Source organism: Dryobates pubescens, chromosome 25 (genome assembly GCF_014839835.1).
Source record: "Dryobates pubescens isolate bDryPub1 chromosome 25, bDryPub1.pri, whole genome shotgun sequence".
Taxonomy (NCBI): Eukaryota; Metazoa; Chordata; class Aves; order Piciformes; family Picidae; genus Dryobates; species Dryobates pubescens.
In genome coordinates, this window is record NC_071636.1 from 679,134 (window position 1) to 695,652 (window position 16,519).

Here is a 16,519-nt window from a genome sequence, read left to right on the forward strand (position 1 = left end):
GCTGGGGAGCACTGCTGAGTCCCTGCCAGTGCTGCAATGGAGGAGGCTCTGGCTGCCCACCACAGCAGCCCTGGGATCAATAGTGTCTGGGCAGAGGAGCTCCTGACTGAATGAGCACTGATGATTAATTTAACAGACTGAACAACCATCTCTCAGGTCATTAAGGGAAAGGCCACTCCCCTCCAGCAGGAAGAGCTTCACAGAGCTGGCATGGCCCAGGCTGCAGGGGAGGAGGCTGAGGGAGAGCTCCTTGCCCTCTGCAGCTGCCTGCAGGGAGGGTGCAGTGAGGAGGGGGCAGCCTCTGCTCCTGGGGGGCAAGGGCCAGGCCCAGGGGCAATGGTTGCAAGCTGCAGCAGGGGAGGCTGAGGCTGGAGCTCAGGAACTCTTTGTGCCCTGGAAGGCTTCTCAGAGCTTGGCAGAGGCTGCCCAGGGCAGGGCTGCCGTCCCCATGCCTGGAGGGGTCTCAGCAGCTGTGGAGCTGTGCTGAGGGCCAGGGCTTGGTGGTGCCCCTGCAGGGCTGGGGGCAGGCTGGGGGGGCTTGGAGCTCTCTCCCCACCAGCTGCACTCTGTGATTCTGCATCACCCCAGAGCTTTGCTGTCTCAGGAGGGTGTCCTGCAATGGGGGAAGGCAGCCCTCAGCCCTGCCTGTGCTTTGGGGGCTCTCCACATTTGGTTCCTTAGAGCCAGCAGAAGTTTACTGCAGGAGGATGTTGCCAGCAGCGGTTGCAGAGCTGTGGCCACAGGCAGCTTCCTCTCCCCAGCAGTTGCTTTCCTCTCTTTGTGGAACCCAGGCAAAAAAGCCCAGGGCAGCAGAACCCCCAGCCCAGCAGCCTGGAGGCCTGCACAGCCAGACACACACCCAAGGGATGCCTTGCTTGGAGCCAGGAAGTGAGAGCTGGAGGCTGTGGCACCCTCACCTCCCTGCCCTGCTAAGGTTTCCTTTCCATTAGTGCATTATTTAGCAGCCAAACCCCAGCAGAGGAGGTCAGGTGCTGGCCCTGGCAGCAGCTGCAGAGTTGCCTGGATTGAGAGAGGCACCCAGGGGAAGGAGCTGAGCCAGGGCTCCTGAGCAGGGCAATGGGCTGGGAAGGGAGAGCCCCGGGAGACTTTGGCTGTGTAAGAGCTTAGCTGTGGGTGATGAACAATCCCCAGGGGAATCAGCAGGCTTCCAGTGCCTGAAGGGCTGCAGGAGAGCTGGGGAGGGGCTTTGGACAAAGGCTGGGAGGGACAGGATGAGGACAATGGATTGGAGCTTGAGGAGGGCAGATTGAGACTGGAGATGGGGAGGAAATTCTCAGCAGTGAGGCTGGGGAGAGCCTGGCACAGGCTGCCCAGGGAGGCTGTGGCTGTCCCCTGCCTGGAGGGGTTCCAGGCCAGGCTGGATGAGGCCCTGAGCAGCCTGGGGCTGGTGGTGTCCCCTAGAGACCAGTGCTGGGCCCCATCCTGTTCAATATCTTTATTGATGACCTGGATGAAGAGAGAGATTCCACAGTTAGTAAGTTTGCAGGTGACACCAAGCTGGGGGCAGGTGTGGAGCATTTGGAGGGCAGGAGGGCTCTGCAGAGACTTACCAGAGGCCACCAGGATGGCACTGAGCAGGTCCAGGTGCTGGGTGCTGCACTGTGCCCACAACAACCCCAGGCAGTGCCACAGGCTGGGGACAGAGTGGCTGAGAGCTGCCAGGCAGAGAGGGACCTGGGGGTGCTCCTCCTGAAGCAGCTCCTGCCCCAGGCAGCTCCTGCTCCCCCCCCTGCCTGCTCTCTCCCCCCCTGCCTGCTCCCCACCCTGCCTGCTCCCCCCCTGCCTGCTCCCCCCCTGCCTGCTCCCCCCCTGCCTGCTCCCCCCAGCAGCCCCAGCCAGCCCAGCCCCAGCCCCGTGGGGGGGATTGGAGCAGTCAGCAATGTTGGCCCTAACAACCAGGGGCCACCAGGCCCCCCAGCCTTTGCAGTCACCAGCACCCAGTGTGCAGCAGGGGCACTCTCCAGGCACCAGAGGAGGATCCTCAGCCCCGAGGGGCTCAGCTGGGGGCTGCTGCCTCTCCCGGGCGGCATTAAATAGGGCAGGGGGTGGGGAGGGCCAAGTGGCCACAGCTGGGCTGGGAGGAGACTCCAGCAGAGCCCAGGAGCTCTGGGGCTGGGGGCAGAGGGGGCAGGGGGTGGGGAAGGGGCAGAGCCGGAGGGGAAGGAGAGGGGGGGTGCCAGGAGGGGCTTTGAAAGACCTTCCTGTGCCACAGAGCTCTCCCAGGGCACAGCTGCAGCCCAGGGCTGGCTTTGCCTCCAGGCACAGAGCAGACCCCAGCGGTGCTGGGTCAGGCACAGCCCCGGGGAGGCTTCCCCAGGGAGCTCTTTGCACCACTGCCGCTGTGCCTGGAGGGAAGAGCTGAGCCCTGCACACCAGCAGAGCGAGCTCCAAGCAGCAGCAGCCCTGGGGGGGCTCAGGAAAGGCCTGGAGGTGGCACTGGGAGCCATGGTTTGGCTGCCAGGAGGTGCTGGGGGTTAGGGCACAGCTTGGACTGGATGAGCCCCGAGGTCTCCTCCAGCCTGGCTCATTCTGGGATGCTGGGCAGGTGAAATTCCATCCCATCCCATCCCATCCCATCCCATCCCATCCCATCCCATCCCATCCCATCCCATCCCATCCCATTCCATCCCATTCCATCCCATCCCATCCCATTCCATCCCATCCCATCCCATCCCATCCCATCCCATCCCATCCCATTCCATTGGCACCAGGAGCTCCTCCCTTCCCTGCTCATGCCCTGAGGCCTCTGCTGGCCCTCCCCAGGGCAGTGCAGCAGTGCTGCAGCTCCAGCAGGCTGCTGTGTGGCCATGCAGTAACCCTGAGCATGGGAAGCTCTTGGCAGGGAGAGTCAGCAGCTCCAAGTGGCCTCTCCAGGGTGGGAGAGATGCCTGCAGGTATTGATGGGGATGCTTGATGGAGTCAGCAGTGGCTTCTCCACTGCTCCCTGTGCTGCAGGCTCACAACCTATCAATAGATCAATCAGAGGCCTTTGTGAGCAAGGCACACAATCAATCAGGGCAGGACAAACGCTGCATTGTCAGTGAGCTGGGAAGCAAGGGCCTGGCAAGGGCAGGGTCTGCAATGCCAGCGGCAGCTTAGCTCCCAGCTCCACACAGCCAACCCCCAGGGACCCTCCAGCAGCTCCTGGGGACTGGCAGCCAAAGCTCCCTCCTCTGCCAGCCACCCCTCCAGTGACCCTCCAGTAGCCAAAGCTCCCTCCTCTGCCAGCCACCCCTCCAGTGACCCTCCAGTAGCCAAAGCTCCCTCCTCTGCCAGCCACCCCTCCAGTGACCCTCCAGCAGCCAAAGCTCCCTCCTCTGCCAGCTCAGTTGCTGCCAGTCAGATCTGGAACTCTGGCAAAGGAGGATTGGGAAGAGCTCTCCAGGGGCAGAGTGGCAGTGGAGAGTTTTGATGCCTGCCCAGGTTTCCTGAAAGGGAAAGGGACCCAAACCCACTGCCCTCAGCCCTCTGCCAGCTTGTGGCTGCCAGCAGGGAGCGGGGAGCTGTGCTTGGCAGGAGCCCTGAGCCAGAGCTGCTCAGCACCCGTGTGTGGTGCAGGGAGCAGGCAAAGCCTGGGCAGGAGGTGGCTGCAGACAGCCCCCAGGGCTCTCCAGAGGCCCAGGCTGGCAGAGCACCCTGGCATCACCTGCTGCAGCCTGGCCGCCGGAGCAGCCTGCCTGAAGCCCCTCCTTGGGGACACTTCAGCTGCGGGTGGCAGCCGCTGGGAGCTGTCAGCAGCCTTGGTCCTGCCCCCAGCCCCTCTCCTCTTCCAGCCCTGCTTCAGCCCCACGGCAGGAGGGAGCTGCTGGAGGCAGCAGGCAAACCCACCCAGTGCTTCTCACCTCCCTGCAGAGGGCAGCTGGCCCAGGAGGCTCCAAGGATCCCCAGTGGGTGCTGAGGGAGGTCCCCTCTGGTGCTTCTCTGCTTTCTGTCCCTGCCCTGGAGCACATCTGAGCTGTGAGCTGCTGCAGCAGCTCCTCAGATGCTCTGCTCTTGGCCCAGGAGCTGAAGGGCTGGGGGGGGGGTTGATGATGTTCAGCCTGACTTGAAAAGCCTTCCCTGTCCCCCTGGAGCTCATCCTCTCTCCCCAGCAGCCTGCAGGCTGCAGAGCTGTCAGCTCAGGGCTGCTTCAGGAGTGTGGTTTGCAAAGTCTGCTATTGACAGCAGCTCCTTGGGAGCACCTCCCACCCACTCCTCTGGAGAGCACAGCAAACAGCCAGACCTCTGCAGGCTGCATGTGGAGTGCCTGGAAACCATTCTGGAAGGGAGTTTGGGTAAAGCCAGCAGTGACCTCCCTCCCTCCCCCCCTCCCTCCCTCCCAAGCTGGCTGTGCCTCAGAGCTCAGCATCACACACAGAGCCCTTCAGAGACGGCTTTAGCACGACACCAAGCTGCCTGTGTGATTCACAGAGCCTCTGCAGCCCAAGGAAGAGAGGAGCTCCCAAAGTCCAGCCAGACCTTGAAGGTCCTTCCACACTCAAGGGCTTCCCAGGCTGCAGTCTGAGCATGCCAGCTCAAACCTCCTCCACAAGGCCTCTGCTAGCCCAGGTCAGAGAGGGTTGCCATGAAAACCCCTGTGGGAGGTGAAGGAGTGTGCAGCCTGAGGCTTTCTCCTGCTGCTGTGGTGGGGCCAGTGCAGGTGAGGCAGCCAGGACACAGCCCAGCTGCTGAGGCATCTGCTCAGGGCTGTGGAGCTCCCAGCTTTGGTGTGGGGAATTGCACGAGAGGAGCTGAGGCTGCAGGCTCAGCACCCTCCTATGGACCACGAGGGTCACCATGAGCATCACCACCTGCAGCTATGGACTGCAGCAGAGGTGAAAATGGAACCACCAAAGGAGGCAGGACTGGGAAGAGTGGGGAAGGCTTTAAGGTGTGGGCATGGGCCAGAGAGGCCAGATGGGCTCTGGCCCTCGGAGAAACCTGAGGAGGAGGAGTGAGGAATCAGCAGGAAGCCCTTGCTCTGCTCCCAGGGCCCTGGGCAGTAGCAAGGTAAGAGCCCCTCCACCATGGCCCTCCCGTGGATCCAGGGCAAGGGCTCCTGTCCCCAGCCAGCTGTTATGTGGAGGAGCAGAGCCTGGGGAAGGAGCTTGGGCTTCTTACAGAGTCCTCCCATCCCTCCCTGCTCCCCTCCGGGTGCTCGCTGCCTGCATCTGCGGGGCTGGCCGGGGGCTGGCCGGGGGCTGGCCGGGGGCTGGCCGGGGCTGGCCGGGGGCTGGCCGGGGGCTGCTCGGGGGCTGGCCGGGGGCTGGCCGGGGCTGGCCGGGGGCTGGCCGGGGGCTGCTCGGGGGCTGGCCGGGGGCTGGCCGGGGCTGGGCTCTTCCATTGCTCCTGCGCCGCTCCCTGAGCATCTCCCTCGGAGACGCAGCTCCAGCTGTGGGCAGCCCTGGCACCGTCGTTCCGCTGCTCTCCCGCCCGCGGGGGGCCGGCAGCGCCCTGCCCGGCCGGGCTCTGGGCGCCGGCTCCCCCGGGCCGGTCCCGCGGCCGGTCCTGCGCTCGGCGGCGCAGGCAGCAGGGAGTCAGCCTCCCGCCCACCCTCCCCTGCTATTCCTGGCCCTGCGCTTCCCTCACCTCCCCTCCAAAATCTGTTCTCCTTCTGCACGCCGTTGGCTTTGCCGCCTGCCAGCAGCAGCTCTCCCGCGGGGGGCTGCGCTGCCGCCGGCTGCCGCCCCTCGGACCTGGGGCCCCCGGGCAGGGGGCTGCCGCCCTGCCCTCCCTGAACCCCCTCTCCAGCCAGGCCCCTCCGGGCCCAGCAGCTTCGGTGGTTCCTCCGCAGCCCCTGCTGGCTGCGTTTTCCATCCTGGAATCATCATGGAATGGTTTGGGCTGGAAGGGACCCCGAGGAGCATCCGGCTCCAACCCCCCTGCCCTGGGCCCAGGGACACCTCCCACCAGCCCAGGCTGCTCATCCAGCCTGGCATCATCCAGCCTGGCATCATCCAGCCTGCTCATCCAGCCTGGCATCATCAGCCTGGCATCATCAGCCTGCCCATCCAGGCAGGGGGCAGCCACAGCCTCCCTGGGCAGCCTGTTCCAGGGTCTCCCCACCCTCACTCTCCAGAATTTCCTCCTCATCTCCAGTGCAAATCTCCCTCCTGCCAGCCCAAAGCCCCTGCCCCTCACCCTGTCAGCCCATGCCCCTCTGTGCCACCCTGCTGGAGCTGGGGCTGCTGGTGTGCCCACGCTTGCTCCCAGCACTGCTGCCTGTCCCCAGCCCACAGCTCTGTCAGACCAACAGGCAGGGATTGCCCTCCTGCTGCAGGAGGCCAGCTGCAAACAGTCCCCAAGCCAAACCTGCCCCAGGGCACCACACAGCACCCGAGCTCAGCACCGTGTCCTGCAGGGCTTTGTCACCTCTGCCTTTGCAGGGCTGCTGCTGTCAGCAGGGCTGGGCTGCTGCATCCTGGCTTTGCTGCAGCTTGGGGCCCTCACACAGCTGAACACTCTGCTGGGGTGGCAACTTCTGACCCATTCCAGCACAGCCTCCCCCAGACCATGTGTCTGCAGCCTTCTGCCCCCAGCCTGGAGAGCTCAGCCCCCTCCAGGGCTGGCAGATCAGCCTCATGTGCTTGGAGGGCTTGGTTGGCTGTGCTCCTGCTCAGCAGGCTGAGGTGGGATCAGCTCTGGCACTGCTGCCCACAGCTTGGCAGGGAGGAAACAAGGAGCAGAGTGGGAAGGAAGGAGGTGAAAGCCTCATGGACACAGCCTCACAGAGTGCAGAGGGCTGGGAGGGAGCCTCCAAGGGCGTCCTGGCCAAGCCCCTGCAGGCAGCAGGGACAGCTCCGGCCGGAGCAGGCTGCAGCTCCTGTGGTTGGCTCTCTCCTCTTGTGCTGCACTCTGCTTAGCCTTGATGAGCCTCTGGCGTGGGCCCTGCATGTCCCCATCAAGAGTGGGCTGCCTGGCCTCCAGGAGCCCTGGGCTAGTGGCAGAGAGGACCAGGAGGCTCAGAATTCTCACTGCCACTGCTTGGTGTCTAAAGGCAGCAGCTGCTCTCCAGGGAGTGGAATCCTCAGTGAGAGGAGCTGATTTCCATGGGACACTGAGTCTGCCCACAGAGCTGTGTTGTGTTTACCTCCAGCCTTCTGTCTCTGCCTGAGAGGCAGTTTCTTTAGGCAGCTACGTGGGCACTTCTGTTCCCCTGGGGACACAGCACTCAGGAGCAGGCTTTAGTCATCTCTTATGAAACACCAGGGGATGGCTGACCCAGTGGGCTTCGAGAGGTGACCCAGCCCGGGAGGGCTCCTAGGCACAGGCCACTGCCAAGTCCACCCTCTCCCTCTCGCTGTGCTCTGCTCTGCTGAGACCTCCCCTGCAGGGCTGGGGCCAGCTCTGCAGCCCTCCACACAGCAAGGACCTGGAGCTGATGGAGAGGGTCCAGAGGAGGCCACAAAAGTCATCAGGGGGGTGGAGCAGCTCTGCTGTGAGCACAGGCTGAGGGAGCTGGGGGTGTTCAGCCTGGAGAGGGGGAGGCTCCAGGGGCACCTCAGAGCAGCCTGGCAGGACCTGAAGGGTGCTGCAGGAAGGCTGCAGAGGGACTGCTCCCAAAGGCCTGCAGGGACAGCACCAGGGGCAATGGTTTGAAAGGAGAGCAGAGCAGGTTGAGATTGGCTGTGAGGAACAAGTTCTGCCCCAGGAGGCTGCTGGAGCACTGCAGCAGGCTGCCCAGGGAGGTGGCTGAGGCTCCAGCCCTGGTGAGGCTGGAGAGGGCTCTGGGCAGCCTGACCCAGTGGAGGATGTCCCTGCTGAGTGCAGGGGTTGGACTGGAGGAGCTTTGGAGCTCCCTTCCAAGCCAGACCCTTCTGTGAGCCCTCTCCCCAGCTCCCCACTGTGAATCTGCTGCCTTTACTCAGGGGAGCAAAGCCACTGCCTTGACAGAGATGTTTGTGAAGTCTCTGCCAGCATCTTCCCAGAGCCAGAATGACCTTTGTAAAGCTGAGCTGCTCTCTGTAAAGCCTCAGTAGTTCCAGCACACATCTTGCTGAGGAGCCCCTGTGCTCCAGAGCAGCACTAACAGCACAGCACTCCCATGGGGTGGTGATTAGTGAGAGCTGGGCTGGGAGCTGGGCAGCTCCCAAAGGCCAGCAGCTGGCATTTGAGGCAGCCATGGCCCTTTGGGATAACCATTGCCAAAGTGGAGCAAGGACAACTCCACCAGATCTGAGCTCATCACTCAGCTGGGGCTCTGCCCTCAGGAATGCAGAGCAGGTCTCAGGGCACAGAAGAGGGTTTGAAAGAGTCCAGCTGGTCACAGCTGCTGCCCAGGTGATGCTGAATCTAAACCCTCCTGTGGTGAGCAGTGCAGGTCACAGATTGCACTGGGCTGGGAGGCAGCCCCCAGGGGCATCCTGGCCAAGCCCTGCAGCCCCAGGGACAGCTGCAGCTGGAGCACAGGGACACAGCCAGGCTGAGCTTGGATGTCTGCAGGCATGGAGCCTCAGCCCCAGCCCTGGGCAGCCTGTCCCAGTGTCTCCCCAGCCTCCCTGTGCAGAACTTCCTCCTGCTGTCCAACCTGCCCCTGCCCTGCTGCAGTTCCAAACCCTTGCTCCTTGTGCTCTCCCCACAGCCCCTTCTGAGCAGTCCCTGCCCAGCCTGCCTGCAGCTCCCTGCAGCTATTGCAGTGCAGCTCTGGGGTCTCCCTGCAGCCTTCTCTCCTCCAGGCTGCACAGCCCCAACTCCCCCAGCCTGTGCCCATGGCAGAGGTTCTGCATCCCCTGATCACCTCTGGAGCCTCTCCATCAGCTCCAGGTCTCTCTTGTGTTGGGGTCCCCCAGCTGGCCCCAGCCCTGCAGGGGAGGTCTCAGCAGAGCAGAGGGGCAGGATCCTCTCTCTCCACCCCTGGCCACACTGCTCTGGCTGCAGCCCAGGCTGCCCTTGGCCTCCTGTGCTGCCAGTGCCCACTGCTGGCTGCTGTGCAGCTCCTGCCCCCCCAGGGCCTGCCCCTCAGATCTGCTGCCCTGTTTGGCATGCTGAGGGATGGAAAATTCTGCTCTCCCCTTTGCATTCCCAGAGGTCAGCTCAGCACCCCCAGCACGGTGCTGGCAGGGAAAGCTCCACCAGAGCCTTGCTCAGCTGCTCAGCTCCAATGGAAGCAGGCAGCAGTGCCTCACATCCTCTGGGAAACACCTCCATGCACTCCACTCCCCTTTCCTTCCCCACACTCTGGGTTTTGAAGGCTCCTGACCACGCTCCAGAGCTTAGAACACAGACAAACAGTCAGGCAAAGGCAGCCTGTGGCACCTGGAGCCCCATGGGTGCCAATGGTCACCCACCTGGAGGGTCCTGCACAGGAGGACCCACAGAGAGCTCCAGCCACCCCCCAGGGAGCAGCCTGTGCAGATGACTGAGCAGATAATCACTGCCACATCCCAGCTTCCTTCCTTGCACCTTCCTCCAGCTCCATATGTTTCCCTGTAGCATGTGCAGCTCTCCTGCTCTGCAGCCAGCTCCCCCTGCACCGAGCCCTGCTGAGTCCTCAGCTCCTCAGGGAGCCTGCACAGGCAGGGACACTGCACCCCCCTGCCCCCACTGCCTGCCAGGGGGGGCTGAGCTCAGTGGGGTTTGTCTGGCCTCAGGTGGCTCCCAGGGAGCTCACTTTGCTCGAGGCTCAGCTTCTCCCCCTCTTTGGAAGGGTCTCCAGGCCCTCCCCAGGAGTGGGCCCCCAGAAGCAGCACAAGAATGCTGTGCCACCATGGGGCACAGCTCTATCTCCAGCAGGGCTTGCTGGAGCTTGCAGCTGTAGTTGGTCTCCCTGCTGTCCTCTCCCCTGTCCCTTAGCTGTATGCTCTCCCTCCCACCCCAGCCTCCAGCAGCTCAAGGGAGGTTCCCCTCCTGCTCTGCTCTGCCCTACTGAGGACACATCTGGAGTCCTGGCTCTGGTTCTGGGCTGCTCAGTGCAGGAGGCAGAGAACTGTTGGGGAGAGCCCAGGGCAGAGCCATGGAGCTGCTGAGGGGCCTGGAGCAGCTCTGGGAGCAGCAAAGGCTGAGAGCCTGCAGCAGAGCAGCCCCAGAGGGCAGCTGAGCAGAGCTAAAGGAGCTGTGGGGGGCAAGAGGCTGGGGCCAGGCTCTGCTCAGTGGTGCCCAGGGACAGCACAAGGGACAGTGGGCACAGACTGGCACCCAGGAGGTTCCTTCTGAAGAGGAGGAGAAAGTTGCTTGGTGTGAGGCTGCTGGAGGCCTGGAGCAGGCTGCCCAGAGAGGCTGTGGAGTCTCCTGGTGTGGAGAGCTTCCAACCCCCCCAGGCACTGTGCTGCTGGGCAAGCTGCTGTGGGTGCCCCTGTGCCCCCTGGGTGACCTCCAGAGGTCCCTTCCAACCCCTCCCATATTGGGCTCCTGTGATTCCTCTCCCTGCCCTCTTTTGGCTCCTGCTCCAGAGCGATTCCCTTTCCTCTGTGTCTCTCTGACGATGGCAGCAGGGAGGTGGGCAGAGTCCCCTGCTGGGGGCTGGGGCAGCCTTACCTTCACTGTCCCTGGGCAGCCTGTGGAGCTGGTTGATGCTGGGCAGCAAATCCCCCTCAGCCGGGAGAGAGGAGTGGTGACAGGACCCCCTCCTCTGCCTGCCCAGCACGCTGCCTTCCTCCAGCACAGCACCACTCAAGGCAGGAGGACCACCCCTTGAAGATCTCTGCAGGCTCTGGAGGCTTTCAAGTTGAGACTTGAGCTGGGAGAGTGCTGGGGGATGAATAATTTCTGCTGGTGGCTCTCCCTCCCCTCTGTTTACAGCCTGGCTGGGAGCAGCTTGCAGCTTTCTCACCTCGGTTCATTATTGGAAACTATTTGTAGATAGTTCCCTGTCTGCAGCTCATTTGCTGACTCTGCCGGGAGCTCTGCAGAGCTGCAGCCAGAGCTGCTGCGGGGGTCAGGCGGGGCTGCCCTGCTCCCCTGCCTGCAGCGAGCGCTGCGGCCGCCCGGCGCCGGCCCGCAGGGGCGAGCTGCTGCCGGGGCCGGCTGCGCTGCGCGCTTGCCGCCGGCCTCCTCCCGCGGCCCCTCTGCACCTCCCTGCCACTGCCCCGGCCGGGACGGCACCGACAGGAGCAGAGGAGGAGCCGAGCCTCGCCAAAACGTAATTAGCAAGCCCCTCTCGCCTCCGAGGGGAGCACAAACCCACCCCCCCCAGCGAGCGAGAGACGGCGGCTGGCAGCAGGGATGCGGCAGTGTCCCTCCAGGGCCGGCCCCGCCGCTGTCACTCCCGTTCCACCTCTTGCACAGAAATCCGGGGGAGCAATCCCCCCCTGGGGGCCGGGGGCAGCCCCTTGGGCTGTGGAGCCTTTCCCTGCAGAGCCTGCACGGATCTGGAGCCACCACAGGGGCAGAGGATTTGGTTTGGGCTTGGAAAGGCTCTCTGAGCCCATCAGAGCCCAAGCACCAAGCAGAGAGCACCATGGCCATGAGCTCCTCTGCTGAAAACCTTCCTCTGAATGAAGAATCCAGCCCAGGAAGCCACTGAAGAGCCCTCCTGGGGCTTTGTGCTTCAGCTCCTTCTTGAGGGGATTCTGCCCCTCTGCTCCACTCTGCTGAGACCACAGCTGGAGCTCTGGGGCCAGCTCTGGAGCCTCTGTGTCCAGTTCTGGAGCCTCTGTGCCAGGAAGGCTCTGGAGGGGCTGGAAGGTGTCCAGAGAAGGGCCAGGAGGAGGAGCAGAGGGCTGGAGCTGCTCTGCTGTGAGCACAGCCTGAGGGAGTTGGGGTTGTGCAGGCTGGAGCGGAGAAGACTCCCAGGAGGCCTTTCTGTGGCCTTCCAGGATCTGCAGGGGGCTGCAGGAAAGCTGGGGAGGGACTTTGGAGGGTGTCAGGGAGGGACAGGACTGGGGGGGATGGAGCAGAACTAGAAGTGGGGAGATTGAGACTGGATGTGAGGAAGAAGTTGTTCCCCAGGAGGGTGGTGAGAGGCACAGGCTACCCAGGGAGGTGGTGGCAGCCTCCTGCCTGGAGGTGTTTGCAGCCAGGCTGGAGGTGGCTGTGAGCAACCTGCTGTGGTGTGAGGTGTCCCTGCCCAGGGCAGGGGATTGGGGCTGGCTGAGCCTTGAGGTCCCTTCCAACCCTGCCAGCTCTGTGGTTCTTCAAAGCCCATTTTTACCTTTGTCAGCTGCTCACAGCCAGTGCAGAGCAAGCTCAGGGCAGCTCCAAGCTGAGCCTAACCCTTGAGGCTTGGAGCCAAGCAGCTTCCAGCAGGAGCTGCCAGGATAAATGTGTGGCCCCTTCCTGCACGATGCTCTGAAGGATCCTTGGTGCAGCTCCACCTCAGCAGCACTGCCAGGCCCAGGTGGGAAGCTGTGCTGTGTGCTGAGAGAGGATTGATGCCAGGCTGGGGAGTGCTGAGATGACTTACAGGGACGAGTGGCCCAAGCCAACCTCATTGCTCAGGCAGGAGAGGCCTGGAGGCAGAGTGGAATCAGGCAGCAGGAGCTGGGGGGCTCAGCACTGCCCTGCCTGGCAGGAAGAGCATCTGGGGGGGTGGCTGGCAGTGCAGGGGGGGTGAGCTGAGGGAGGGGAAGGGTCCTGCCTGTCCAGGCTCTGCCAGGCTGTGCAGGGCAGGGGCAGGGAAGCAGCATGGACACTGGGGACCTTGGCCTGAGCTGAGGTGGGGTGGTAAGGAGCTGAGGCAGCTGATGGAGGCAGAGACCTGCCCACGGGGGGTGTGGATGGGCCAAGGCAGGCAGAGCCCACACCAGGAGCCAGGGCTCAGGCAGTGCCTCTGGCAGGACATCTCTCACTGTGAAGGGGGCTGGCAGTGGCCAGCCAGGCTTCAGCCTTGTGACTGCTGGGCTCTCCCTGCAGCCTGCTCTTGGCTCCTGCAGCCCTCTGAGGTGTGGTGGTGCCCAGGGGGGAATCCTGCCTCAGAAAAGCAATCAGAGCTGAGCAGCACCTTGGGGTCACTTACATGGAGGTGTGGATGTATGTGTGCTCTGCTCTGCTGAGACCTCACCTGGCTACTGTGAGCAGCCCTGGGGGAGCCCCAACACAAGAGAGACCTGGAGCTGATGGAGAGGGTCCAGAGGAGGCAACCAAGATGATGAAGGGGTTGGAGAACCTCTGCCATGGGCACAGGCTGGGGGAGTTGGGGCTGGGCAGCCTGGAGGAGAGAAGGCTGCAGGGAGACCCCAGAGCTGCACTGCAATAGCTGCAGGGAGCTGCAGGCAGGCTGGGCAGGGACTGCTCAGAAGGGGCTGTGGGGAGAGCACAAGGAGCAAGGGTTTGGAACTGCAGCAGGGCAGGGGCAGGTTGGACAGCAGGAGGAAGTTCTGCACAGGGAGGCTGGGGAGACACTGGGACAGGCTGCCCAGGGCTGGGGCTGAGGCTCCATGCCTGCAGACATCCAAGCTCAGCCTGGCTGTGTCCCTGTGCTCCAGCTGCAGCTGTCCCTGGGGCTGCAGGGACTTGGCCAGGATGCCCCTGGGGGCTGCCTCCCAGCCCAGTGCCAGCTGTGGAGCTGTGAATCTACACTTGGTGTGCAGGCAGAGCGATGCAGCACTGCACCTCTGGCCTGCTGGAAGAGTTCCTCTGCCAGCTCACAGCTCCTCTGCTCACTGCTGTGCCTCAGGCCAGGTCTCAGGAGTGGAGCAGTAACTGTGCTGGCTGCCCTGATAAATCATGCAGGCAGAGGTCATCCTCATTTGAGCAGACCTGGCCAAGGAGCAGAGCCCTGCTGACCTGCAGCCTCCCCTGCAGCCTCCCCTGCAGCTCCAGGCGAGGCAGGGTTTGTGTTGCAGCTGCTGAAGGCCCCCAGGAGCCAGCCAGGGTCTGTGTGCCCTCGGTGGAAGGCAGCAGGCAGGTATCCAACATAACCTCTGTCACTCCTTCCAGGGTGCTGGGTCTGGGGAGCCCTTCCACGTCTGTGCTGGAGGGTCTGAGCCACTGGCTGCCGGTGCCTGCCCTCAGAGCAGGTGGAAACTCCTTCAGGACAAAGCCTTCTTGGATCACCAGGAGGATGCCTTGTCCAGGGCTCCAGAGGGATCTTTAGTGGAGAAGGTAACAGTCACCAACCTGCTGAGTGCCCCTGCTGCACCATCTGCTCCTGTCTGCTTGGCTCTCCTGCCAGCACAGGCAGTCCCAGCTCCAGGTCCAGGCATGGCAGCAGACAAACTGAGCCTGCAGTGCCCTTTTCTCAGCCTCCTTCCTCCCCTGTGAGGCCTTTCCAGGCACCCCCACCCACAGCAGGCACAGGGCAGCTGCAGCCACACTGCACTGGAGGAGAAAGGGAAGAATCAGAGAGCCACAGAAGTGTTTTGGGTGGAAAACACCTCCCAGATCTCCCAGTGCAACCATTGGCCCAGCCCCACCGTGGCCATCGAACCACAGCCCCGGGTGCCACGGGCACAGCTTGCTTGAACACCTCCAGGGATGGGGACTGCACCACCCCCTGGGCAGCCTCTGCCAGGCCCTGACCAGAAGAAGCCTTTACTGGACCAGCACAGGGGGAGAAGCTGCACTTTATCTCATCCTGGGATTCAGGAATCACCTCCACGGGGTCCTGTGGGTGCAGGCAAGGCGAAGGGCAGCAGCTTCCCACCTGCTGTGCCCTCTCTGTTCCCCACATCCTCCTCTCTTCCCCTCCACATCCTCCTCTCTTCCCCTCCACATCCTCCTCTCTTCCCCTCCACATCCTCCTCTCTTCCCCTCCACATCCTCCTCTCTTCCCCTCCACATCCTCCTCTCTTCCCCCTTCCCCTCAGCGCTTTCAGGCCCCTGGGGCTGTGCCCCAGGCACGGGCTGCAGCCACTCTTCTGCCAGGGGAGGGTGAAGGAGAGCAAGGGGAGGGCTGGCCCTCTGCAAGCAGGGCGCAGGGTGGGAAGGCAGGGAATTGATGGGAGGGTGATTAAGCGCCGGCTGAAGACGCAGCTGTAATTATCCAGTCAAAGCAAGGTGTCTCTTGATCTCAGCCACACGCTGGCTCCTTGCCAAGCTGCAAACGAGCTGCACGGAATTACTCATGCTCTAATTGCAAGCCACCTCAGGTCCCCCAGGAGGAGACTCCTTCTCCTGCGCCCGGTCCTGGCCAGGCGAGGGTGAGACCTGCTGGGGGGCGGCGAGCGCCAGCGTCTGGCCCGCAGGCGCGGCCGAGGGAGAAGCATCCTCCTGACCCTGGGCAGCCAAGCTGGCACCGGGACACCCTCCTCCTGCAGAGCACCGCCTGGCTTGCCAAGGTGGCAGCCACCTCCCGTGCGCAGCCGGGTGTTGGGGCTCCGAGCAGCCCCAGCGCGGCGCAGGAGGGGCCGGCAGGCGCCGGGGCAGCCCCCTCCGGCCGCGCTGGCTCCGGCTCAGGATTAACCTTTCGCTAATGTCAGCCAACAGCCACGGGCAGCCACTGCCTCCCTGCCGGGACCTGCACTGCTGGGCCCTGTGGCTGCAGCTTCACTTGACTCCTCGCTGCTCCAGCTCACCTCCCAGCCCTCTCCCAGCCAAGTGCAGCTTCGGGGCCCTTTCATCTGCGGAGATCCTGATGCTCGGCACGCAGGCGACCTCTCCCTGCCGGTGCACCACTTGGGAGGGTGAAGTCAGAGGGCACGATTGAAACACGAGTGCCTGAAGGTGTGTGGAAGTGAGCAGCAGCACTTCCCAACCCGTGGCACCCAGACTGTCCCTGCAGGAAGGGCAGGGCGAGGTTGGGTCACCCTCCCTCCCCAGGTGCCCACACACGTCGGCCAGGCGTGCTGCCAGCAGGCTGCTTGGGAATGCTCCTTGGCTCTTCCAGGACCTCACCTTTCCCTCATCCTTGGGACTCCCAGACATCCTCTCTGTCCCTTCAGAGCAGCCTGGCCCAGGCAGCCAAAGGAAGCAGCTGTGTGGAAGGCCACAGTCCCAGCTGAAGGTTCCAGGCTTTGACCTCGGTCCATCAGCTGCTAGGTTGGGCTGTGGGCAGAGGAAGGCTGCAGGGTGGGCAGGGGTGCAGCACAGCCTGGTGAGGGGCAGGCATGGATACAGGGTGGGTGGTGGCAGAGCTGGAGGTCACCCCAGTGTAGAGCAGGCAGAGGGAACAGGGCCTGCAAGGCAGAAAGACTCAAGGTTGAGAGCAGTCCTGAGCTGGGATAGCATCAGGTGTGCAGGCTGGAGGTGTGGGGAAGAGGGGGACCAGGGAATCATCCCTGCACCCTTGCAGGCTGGAGGTGTGGGGAAGAGGGGGACCAGGGAATCATCCCTGCACCCTTGCAGGCTGGAGGTGTGGGGAAGAGGGGGACCAGGGAGTCATCCCTGCACCCTTGCAGGCTGGAGGTGTGGGGAAGAGGGGGACCAGGGAGTCATCCCTGCACCCTTGCAGGCTGGAGGTGTGGGGAAGAGGGGGACCAGGGAGTCATCCCTGCACCCTTGCAGGCTGGAGGGGCAGAAGCACAGTGCTCAGAGAGCCAGGTCCTCCCCAGGTGTCATCTCCCTTCTCCAGGGGGATGGAGGGGCTCAAGGCATCAGACTTCCATGTCAGAGGGTGTCTGGGTTGCCATGGCTCTCCTGGATCATTTTTAGGTGGAATTTCAGAGGGTGGACAGCTCCAGCAGGAGAAAGGGAAATGGTCAGG

The 16,519-nt window shown here is 63.5% G+C and overlaps 1 protein-coding gene across 1 annotated transcript in view; it reads right to left on the reverse strand.

The window, feature by feature from the left end:
* The window catches only part of LOC128898538 (basic proline-rich protein-like), a 96,233-nt gene that overhangs the window by 77,518 nt on the left and 2,196 nt on the right, over positions 1–16,519 (reverse strand). Inside the window, exons 2-3 of the mRNA XM_054173265.1 lie at positions 5,590–5,696; positions 5,122–5,513 (exon numbers count right to left, since the gene is read on the reverse strand). Of these exons, the coding sequence (XP_054029240.1) occupies positions 5,122–5,513; positions 5,590–5,696 (499 nt within the window). The remainder of the gene's footprint in view (positions 1–5,121; positions 5,514–5,589; positions 5,697–16,519) is intronic.